This window comes from Diuraphis noxia, unplaced genomic scaffold (assembly GCF_037042655.1).
Source record: "Diuraphis noxia isolate RWA-SAM2 unplaced genomic scaffold, SU_Dnox_SAM2 contig0001, whole genome shotgun sequence".
Lineage (NCBI taxonomy): Eukaryota > Metazoa > Arthropoda > Insecta > Hemiptera > Aphididae > Diuraphis > Diuraphis noxia.
Window position 1 is genome coordinate 27,262,309 of NW_028301711.1, and position 10,573 is coordinate 27,272,881.

Consider the following 10,573-nt stretch of genomic DNA (forward strand, 5'->3'; position numbering starts at 1 on the left):
TCAAAATAACAGATGCACATATTTACCCTAATTCTTTTCAAAAAATACGTGTTAAATTACCAGTACAATTATTAAGCAATTCCATGGCCGCAGCAATCCGAACTTGTATACAAACAGGACAACTTCAAAGTAACACTTCATCGAATACTGCAGATTTTATTGAGTTTATTAATAATTTATTTGATTGTTTAAATAGTAAATCTTTATATAGTCATAATCCATACCTCTGTGCATTAACTGATCTAGGTGCTGTAAAAAATTTTTTATTAGAAGCTTCACAATACTTCACAAATTTACAAAAATTAAAAAAAGGAAAATTATCTCAACCTCCCTGTTTTAAAGGGCTTACACAGACCATTAAAGGTGTATTGCAATTTTTTGAAGCAGAGAAATCTAATGATATTGTATTTTTAATGACTAATCGTTTAAATCAGGATGTTTTAGAAAACCTCTTTAGTATTTTTCGACAAAATGGTGGTTATAACAAAAACCCAACAGCTAGAACAATCAGAACTTCCATAAGAAGTAATTGTATTTTTTCTTTATGTACATCAAAAGCGACAAATTGTGAGGAAACCCAAGAAGATGATAATCCAATTATAATTGACCCAGTTAGTTCACTAAATAAAATAAATTTTAACAGTTCAAAATTATCATCTGATTCCGACACAGAATGTAATTCTAATTTATCTCTCTGTTTTTTTTCATCTGACGAGGACTCAAATAATACTGATAGTAATATTGATGTCACTTTAGAAGACTGTTCTGTAACATATTTCGCAGGATATTTGGGCTATAAATGTATGGAAAAATTTAATTGTAACCAATGTCAACTTGAACTATTTGTTGATAAAAACTTAAATGATAAAAAGCAGTTGCATCTTCTTAATAAAAATTATACTTCAATTGATAATGAAAGTGGACTTAAAGCACCATCAAATAGCTTAAATAATGTAGTAAATAAAATTTTAAATATTTTTGAAAGCAATTATAAAAACTATTTGCATAAAAAGAAAATAAAATTTCAACTAACTGAGCGCTTAAAAAATAATAATACAATTAAAAAATGGCTTGATGAATCATTGACAAACTGCATAGATCATAAAATGTACATAATTGAACAACTTTTAATTTGTAAAATATTTAATAAAACAAAATTATTTTCAACTACCTCAAAATTAGCAAAACTTTCTAAATTAAAAATATTAAACCATATTTAAATAAATTAAATACATTTTTTCTTGTTCTGACCTTGTACCTATTTGCATAAAACAATATAGAAGCAGTCTTAACTGTCCTTTTTAGGACAATTCACATCAACTACATTAAATAGTTCTTTTCAGGACTAAGGATCAATTACATTAAATAGTTCTTTTCAGGACTTTGCTTTGATTTTTAAATAGTTCTTTTCAGGACTATTTGCATCAATTACATTAAACTGTCTTTTTTAGGACAATTCACATCAACTACATTAAACAGTTCTTTTCAGGATTAAGCATTGATTTTTATTATATTAAACAGTTCTTTTCAGGACTTAGCATTAAATTTTTAAATAGTCTTTTTTAAGATTATTTGTTTCAATTTTATTAAACGGTTCTTTTCAGAACCAACAAACATCACAATTTACTTTTATTCTAATAATTATGCTTCAATATAAATGTATAAATGTATTTTACCCTTATTTTGTGTTTTTTTAATAATAAAGACAATTTTTTTATTCTTTAAACCTAGTATTTTATTTCTAATCCAGTTTAGCAATCTTGGTATATCTTCACTCAGAATCGTTTTTCATCATAAAATTATATAGACTTATAGTTGGTTTCTAAACTTAACACATTCAGTATGTACTTATAATAACAAAACACAACTATTATTTTATTTATAAATTATATTAATAATTTAATTATGTATATTATTTATGTTGTTATTGAGTTTTTATTCATTTTAAAATTTGAACACAAAAATACAAAACAATGTATTTTATAAAGTATGAAAATACAATAAAATTAAAAATTACAATATGGTTAAAGATTTGCTTTATTTTTAAAACTTGGTAAATCTAGTATAGTATGTAATGTTCAATTAAATATTTCCGCCCAAAGCAGATTTTACTGAATCGTAACATTCCAAACATCCAAACAAAATTTATCTTTCGTAATGAAATTAATTAATTATTGCTTTCTGTAGTAGAATTCGGCATAAAAATTAACAATTTTGTGAATATACTATTTAGCGATAGTGGCAATCATAGCGCAATGCTCAGAAAATAATAAATATAGGTTTATCCATGATAAAGTCATTAATAGGCTTATCGCTTTTTCTGTCACTACCTCAAACCGGTCTAGGAATATGTTATTCGCCGTCAGTAGTAATAATATAAAATTAATTCATACAACGCTACCTACCGGCAGCTATCATAATTAAAATTGTAGTCGCCGAAAATCCCTATAGCATGGTCTATCTGTCTATTCTATAATCAATGCCTATAGTGAATAATATACCTATCTATTACAAATATATGATGTATTATAAATATTTGTATTACATAGGTTCAACAATAAAAGTAATGGATCTTCAAATAAAAAATTACAATTTGATGTGTCTTCAAATCACAAAACTTATTCCAGAAAAAGGTAAATTTGATTAACATTATTAACATGATATATTTAATTTTTAATTTATATCAAAAGATGGTATTACAGTTAACTAAATTAAAAATAATATTTATATATTGTTTAGGTTATTTAAAGATTTAGACAAGCTAAATACAACTAATTCTGTGGATATAGTAAAAAACAAAAAATATGATCAGCCATTTGTTTCTAACAAAAAAAATGATATATTATGTGAATATAATTTGAACACCACTCATTTTGAAAGGTATTTATATAAATATTTATTAACATTTGCTTATATTTCCTGTAGTTAGTAAAACTATTAACGTGTTTAATTATTACGTGAAATATTTCATTTTTAAGAAAAATAATAAAAAGTAATTTAAATTTAAATCTAGAGTAGAAATGACATTGAAATATTTTTACATACCTAGTACATATAATAGTGCTAATATAGTATCATATTTGTATAATAATTTAGGGTAAAGCATGGAGTTATTGGCACTGATGTAGTTATTGGCACACTATAATTGTTTAATTAATAAATAGTGCGGTATTTGATCTAGAAATGATTTTTTTTTTTTAATATTTGGTTATACTGATTAATTTTCGCTCCAAAAATTATCAACATATTATTTCAACTAATTGATAAGTAAAGTGCATCAACAAAACAGCACTCCGTCACTTCAGCCATACAGGTAAGAAATCATATTTTTTTGTTAACAAATACTTCCTGTAAAATAAGCTATTATTCGAGTTTTAATGGCCTTAGGCTATAATGGAATATTTTATTTGATTCACAAGAACAATTTCAATTAAATAGTAACAATATTAAAATTATTACATTTTTGATATTATTATTAATTGAGGTGCTAATAACTAGATTTTATTTTAAACCTATTTCAGTTATTGGCATAGGGTGCCAATAACTGAACTTCATTGTAAATAATTATGTTTTAGTTATTAACACTACCCAAAAATACCTACTTAGTGTTTAAAATAATATCTTTTTAACAATTAAATGTTTTTTTACAACTAGATATGCCAAAAAAATCAACTAATTTTTGTGAGGATAATATTGCTGCAGCAATACTAGCTGTTGATAATGGCATGTCAAAAAAAGCAGCTTCTAAACAATTTAACATCAATAGATCAACCTTGCAATTTAGACTTAAAAATAGAGACAGACCAACATTTAATTGTGGCCCTTCAAGTATCCTAACCAAATTAGAAGAAGAAATTCTAGTACGGTGGCTTTTGGAATGCTCTAAAAAGGGATTTCCTAGACGCAAGGAGGACTTGCAGTTGAGTGTCAAGCAGTTCTTAGATGAACAAGGAAGGTCTAGCCCGTTTAAAAATAATTATCCTGGTAATTATATTGTTTTTTATGTACCTATTAGGTCTTTATTTAAGTTTGAAACAATTCAAAATAAAATACATTAATATTAGTATTAACTGTTTAATAAAATATTAACTAAAATAAAATAATAATCATTATTATTTAAACACAACTAACAAAGCTGTTTAGTCTAATGTATAATCAAATAAATTGACAAACAATTCATGAACAATTTAATAATAATGCTTTGTACCATAGGACTTTTTATTGAAAATTTAACAAATACCTACCTATTAATGTAATTTATTAATGTTACTTTATTAAGAAAAAAATGTAAATTAAAAGAAAATATTATTTGTTTGTTTATAAATTAGTTTAAATAGGTAGGTACTTAAAAACTTATTGAGTAAATTATTATTATAGTTATTAAATAGGTTATTTTATTAAGAGTAACATAAAAGTTATTGTTTTAAATAAATTATAATACATTACTTCATTAAAAACATATGTAGTTAGTAAGAATTAGATTGAGGCACACTATTTTTTTTATTGAGCCATATTAAATAGGTATAGGTAGGTACTCAATATTTAAAATTTTAAAATTATTTGTTATTAAATAACAATTTGATGAACATTGTCTATAGAAATATGATATTAAAGTTTATTACAAGATTATTTTGTACTCAGAGGTAAATAAATACTGTTATATATACAGTGGGTATGAACATTTCTTATGGTTCTGGGTATCCACTAAGTTAGTTACCTACTGTTTCGCTTGATTCTACATTACTGCTTTAAAAGTATTTTAACTTTGAAGGTATGCTAGGAAATTTACTTAGGAAAATCTAAAATATACATTTATTAATTATAGGTACTATTTTTATTTTTAGGAATTGCTTGGTATAAAGCCTTTTTAAGAAGAAACCCTGTGATCTCAGTTAGAACAAGTGAACACGTGACATCTGCAAGTGCAAATGTAAGTGAGCAAAATATTAGGAAGTGGTTTGACGATATTCATCAATATTTATCAGATGAAAATTTGTCAATTATTTTAAACGATCCTTCTCGAGTTTTCAATGGAGATGAAACAGGTTTTTCTCTTTGTCCTAAAACAAAGTCTGTCCTAGGGCCAAAAGGGGCAAAAGATGTCTATGAAGTGGCCAAAGAAAACGAGAAGGAAAATTTAACTGTTATGTTTACCTTCAATGCGGCAGGAATTATGTGTCACCCAATGGTGATCTATGGCTATAAACGTATTCCCCAACATATAATTGATTCTGTACCTCCTAATTGGGGCGTTGGAAGGTCTGATACAGGTTGGATGAAGGCTGAAGTGTTTTATGAATACATTGCTAATGTTTTTCATCCTTTCTTGATTGAAAATAGTATTCAATTTCCTGTTATTCTCTTTGTCGATGGGCATAAAAGTCACCTTACATACCAACTAAGCAATTTGTGTTCGCAATTAAATATAATTCTTATTGCTTTGTATCCTAATGCTACAAGAATATTACAACCAGCTGATGTGGCCGCATTTAAACCTCTTAAGTCTGGTTGGAAAAAGGGATTATTTGAGTGGCGTAATCAAAATCCAAATTGTGCAGTTACAAAGAAAGATTTTGCCCCAATATTAGATCAAGTCATAAAAAATACTGTGAAAAGTGAAGTTTTGATTAACGGTTTTAGGGCATGTGGGTTATACCCATGGAATGTAAATCAAATAGACTTTAAGAAATGTTTAGGAAAAAATAAAGGTCCTGAATTAAATGATACAGATAATAGTGACATTACCAAAAGTACTAATACTGCTCATGCTACTCGACTAAGTTTTAATGATTTTTCTGATATTGTTGGTGCTGAAACATTGGAAATCCAAAAGTATTCAGAAGAATTTTTTACTTTGTACAGATTATTTGAAAAATTAAAGAAGGATAATAGTGATGAGAGCACTATTCGATTATCACCAATAAATTCTACTGCCCAACCTTATGATATTAATAGTACTAATCAAATATCACCATGCAACTTTAAAGCACAATCTCCTGATTGTATTGTTATTGATAATCAAAATGAACTATTAAAACAACAGACATATATCACAACATCAAGTAACATTTTAGAAAAACCTGTAAACACACCTACAAACCTTGTTAATGTTAAAAAGTTAAATATAACACCAATAGAGTCATGTCTTGTGTGGCCTGTAACCCCTGAGCGAAAAAACAATAGAATGACTGAACGAGTTCCTTATGTTATAACATCCAAAAATTGGAAATATTTGTATGAACAGAAAGAACATGCTAAACGAACAATTGAAGAAGACAAAGAAACAAGAAAAAGACTTAGGGAGGAAAATAAAATTTTAAAAGCAAATCAACCCACTAAATTAACAAAGCAAAAAGTTGTAAAAAATCTTTTTCCAGTACTTAATAAAAATAAAAAACCGACAACTGTCACTAGCCAAACTATTAGTTATAAACATTTTGAAGGTACTAATAATGCGGACATAGATCTTGAAGAACCTTTCAATATAAATGTATTTAATAGTGTAATTGAAAGTGGTTGTTGTATTTCATGTGACACTGAAATAAAAGTTACTGATTTGGGTGTTGAGTGTAATTATTGCAACAATAAATACCATCAACGATGTGCTATGAAAGATACCAATGATGATCTCAATTGTGAAGATATTCTCTTTATTTGTCAAAACTGCGAAAAGGCTGTATACATTAATTAAAAATGTATTATAATTTTGTTTTGTTTTATTTGTCTTAACTATCTATATTATTATAATTACTTGTGTTATTTTTAAAAAATATTTTTATAATTAATTTTTAATTCAGTTCAGTTCAATTGAAGAACTGATCTTTCTTGTAATATGTACTTAATACTTATGTATAAAAATAATTAATTTATCAAGACTGATGCAAGACTGCAACTGAGAAAAGGCTGTATAACGTTAATTAAATAATGTATTATAATTTTGTTTTGTTTTAAAAGTTTTAACTATCTACGTTATTTTAATTACTTGTGTTATTTTTTAAAAATATTTTTATAATTAATTTTGACTGATGCAAGACTGCAATAGGTATATCAAATATTTTTTTTCTCTTTTTTATAGTATTTTTAATGTTGTTTAGTAAGGTATATTAAATAAAGATTTACTTGAAGATGTTCTATATTGTATTGTTTATTATTAGTGCATAATTGTTTGTAATTCTGGTGTGCTTAATTTTGGTACTAAAGGTGCATTCCTACAATGGGCGTACTCTCAGTGGGAAGGGGGGGGGTCATTTGGTTTAACCCCCCGTAAATTGGACGTTTCTTTTTGCAAAAGATTTGTATTAAATTTATAAGGGATATGAAAATTCATTGTCTCATTGTATAATTTATGTATAAAATATTATTATTTGTCATAACTAGAGGGGTGTGTGTCGATAGCCACCTACATATTTTTTTAAAAACTACCCACAACCACCTACCCCATATTTTGAAATTTCTGACAATGCCACTGATTCATCCCTACCTTAAGTGTAAAGGCCTACCTAATGCCAAACAATTGTAAGTGATTCTATTTGTATTTGTGCCATATTTGCTTTATATTTAATGTATCTATTTTGTCCATTATAGATATTTTATTAAACTATATTTTACATAAGATAATATTTCTTAGACTAGGTAATAGGTAGATTATAGAAACTTTCTATGAAAATTTGAGGCATGCCAATAACTAGAAATGAGAGTGGCAATAACTTGATTAAGGATGCCAATAACTACAATTTTTGATATTTTTAAAGAATTAAATTAATATAAAAGAAAATATTATTCTCAAGCTATTTCTGATAACAAAAATGGATAGATAAGAATATTTTATAACAAATTAAAGATAATTTGATAAGTTAAATCAAGTTAAACACAAAATAAAATAATATGAAATCCGAATTTTACTAAAGGTGCCAATAACTACATGCTTTACCCTAATATAAATACAATATTATATTAGTATTATCATTAATTTTCATTATAATTTATAAACATCAAAGAAAACATAATCGTGAACCAATAATCACTAATTAGCTATGAAATCAATGTGACCTTCTAATGATGATTTTGTCAAACATACCAAAAAATTAAAATATTATGTTTTTCAATATTTCATAGTGAAAATTTTATATGAAATATTTCATACTCATGACCCTAATCCTGAAGAAAAATATTCAATCAACCAACTAGGTAATATATAATATCCAAAACGTTTATAACTCTGGAATTTGTATCAGCATTCAGCAATAATATAATATCTTGGAAAATTAAACAAAAATCAATTTATTCCAGTTAGATTTGTTATACAATTATAGTTAAATAACTTTGTAAACTAGATTAGGTAGGTACTGTATATTTGAATAGATTAATATTTTAGTTTGGTAATATTTGTTATGAGCTGTAGTTAATAAAACATTTTACATATTGTTAAAAATTAGTTTAAAACTGTTTTAGGCCATTATCTGATACCGAAGTTCAACAAAATTCAACCGTTTTAGCAGAAGTCCTATTATGTGGTAGTCCTGAAGAAAAAAGTTCAGTTAACCCACTAATAGATACACAACAAGTTGAAAACTCTGGAATTTATATCAACAATTATATATCTTGGTAAACTAAACTAAAATTAATTTGTTGTAATTAGATTTTTATGATATTATAATTAAATGATTTTGTAAAATACATTAGGTACTGTATAGGTATTTAAAAAGATTAATATTTTAGTTAGGTTATTTTTTTTAAGAGCTGTAATTAATTAAATGATTTACATATTGTTAAAAATTAGTCTTTAACTGTTTTAGGCCATTTTCTGATACTGAAATTCAACAAAATTCAACCGTTTTAGCAGAAGTCCTATTATGTGGTAGTTCTGAAGAAAAACATTCAACTAACCAACTAATAGATACACGAAAAGTTAAAAACTCTGGAATTTGTATCAACGATAATGTAATATCATGGTAAATTAAACAAAAATTAATTTATTGTAATTAGATTTGTTATGCTATTAAAGTTCAATAATTTTTTAAACTACATTAGGTACTGTATATTTGAATAGATTAATATTTTAGTTTGTTTAAATTTGTTAAGAGCTGTAGTTAATAAAACATTTTACATATTGTTAAAAATTAGTTTAAAACTGTTTTAGGCCATTTTCGGATACTGAAATTCAACAAAATTCAACCGTTTTAGCAGAAGTCCTATTATGTGGTAGTCCTGAAGAAAAAAGTTCAACTAACCAACTAATAGATACTCAAAAAGTTGAAAACTCTGGAATTTGTAACAGTGAAAATATATCTTGGTAAATTATTAAACTAAAATTAATTTATTGTAATCAAATGCTATAATTGTTAACATTTTGTAAAATTATAATATTGTATATTTACAAAGATTAATAGCACTGTGCATATTTTAGGCTTCTCAATTATGTCAATCACAGCCAGAGTGATGGTACTGATATTGATATAGACTTATCAGTTGAAAATCAACGACACTTCGATTATTCTGAAAGTAATCAAGTATTTAATATAATCGAGCCATCAGAAGTTAACCTATTACCACCTGAAATTGGATCAAGGTATTATTTATTGTTTTTTAAACAAGAAAACACATAATATTATCTAGGCATTTAATTTTTTTAGACCTGAAATTTCATCTGAAGAATCAGAAAATGAAAAATCACCAATAAAAGCTAAGACTAAGCGAACTAGGAAGAGAATGATTCACAAAAAACAGTGGAAACAAACTATAGTAAAAAATCTTGTCAGTAAGGGACTCCAGCATACATGCTGGAATGGTAAAGTTGTTGATAAGAAGACAGTTATAATTGAAAATATGTGTTTGGAATCTGAGTGCTCTTTTAAATGTCATATCAATTTTAGCTATAACGATTTTTTTTAAATATTTCGTGTTTACTATTCTCTTAATAGAAAAGATAAACTTACATTCATTTTAAATTATACAGAGAGAGTTGAGACAAAGTCAGATAAAAATAAGGTAAAAAAACATTTATACCCTTTTCGATACTATTTGTAAAAAGATGATTTACCAAAAATAAGAGTTTGTAAAAAAGTTTTTTTATCATGTATTTGTATTAGTCAATCATCTGTGTACAATGCTCACAATAAAAAAAATGTGTTATCATTAACACCACCAGATGAACGAAGAGGTTTAAATAATAAAGGTCGTGTCCCCGTAGATGATAAACAGTTTGCAATACATCATATATCATCTTATCCGACTGTAGCATCTCATTACTGTAGAGCCGACACTCAAAAGAAATATTTAAGTAGTGAACTAAATGTAATGAAAATGTATTCTATGTATTTAGAAGCTTACCTTACTGAATCTAGTATCAAACCTGTAAGTGTGCATTATTATAGGCATATTTTCAATACTGAATTCAACTTAGTTTTTTGCCCCAAAAAAGGATTTATGTGATTTATGTGTGGAGTTTAAAGTATTAAAAAATTCAAATAGGCTAACTGAAGACAAAAAGCAGTTTTATGAAGACCATATAATAAAGAAACAAGAAATGAGAATTGAGAATGATGAGGATAGGAAAAATGAAGACCCAACGTTA

General features: G+C 26.1%; 1 protein-coding gene and 1 long non-coding RNA gene across 2 annotated transcripts; both read left to right on the top strand.

Moving 5' to 3' along the window:
* Positions 1-2,251: 2,251 nt before the first annotated feature.
* LOC149060444 (uncharacterized) lies at positions 2,252-3,168 on the top strand. The gene is made up of 3 exons (XR_016189342.1): positions 2,252-2,633; positions 2,740-2,880; positions 3,097-3,168. It is a non-coding gene; the product is annotated as an uncharacterized LOC149060444 (long non-coding RNA).
* Positions 3,169-3,558: 390 nt separating this feature from the next.
* On the top strand, positions 3,559-9,891 carry LOC149060445 (uncharacterized). The gene is made up of 8 exons (XM_089229177.1): positions 3,559-3,984; positions 4,845-5,803; positions 5,882-6,348; positions 8,452-8,604; positions 8,796-8,951; positions 9,140-9,292; positions 9,407-9,568; positions 9,633-9,891. The coding sequence occupies exons 1-8, from the start codon at positions 3,657-3,659 to the stop codon at positions 9,889-9,891; spliced, it is 2,637 nt and encodes an 878-aa protein (XP_089085303.1). The 5' UTR covers positions 3,559-3,656.
* Positions 9,892-10,573: the final 682 nt, after the last annotated feature.

Excerpts from the sequence above, each read along its gene's own strand:
- LOC149060445 (XM_089229177.1), top strand. The coding sequence starts at position 3,657 with ATGCCAAAAAAATCAACTAATTTTTGTGAGGATAATATTGCTGCAGCA. Across the intron at positions 6,349-8,451 it reads CAACCCACTAAATTAACAAA|GCCATTATCTGATACCGAAG; the intron begins GCAAAAAGTTGT and ends AAACTGTTTTAG. Across the intron at positions 8,605-8,795 it reads ATCAACAATTATATATCTTG|GCCATTTTCTGATACTGAAA; the intron begins GTAAACTAAACT and ends TAACTGTTTTAG.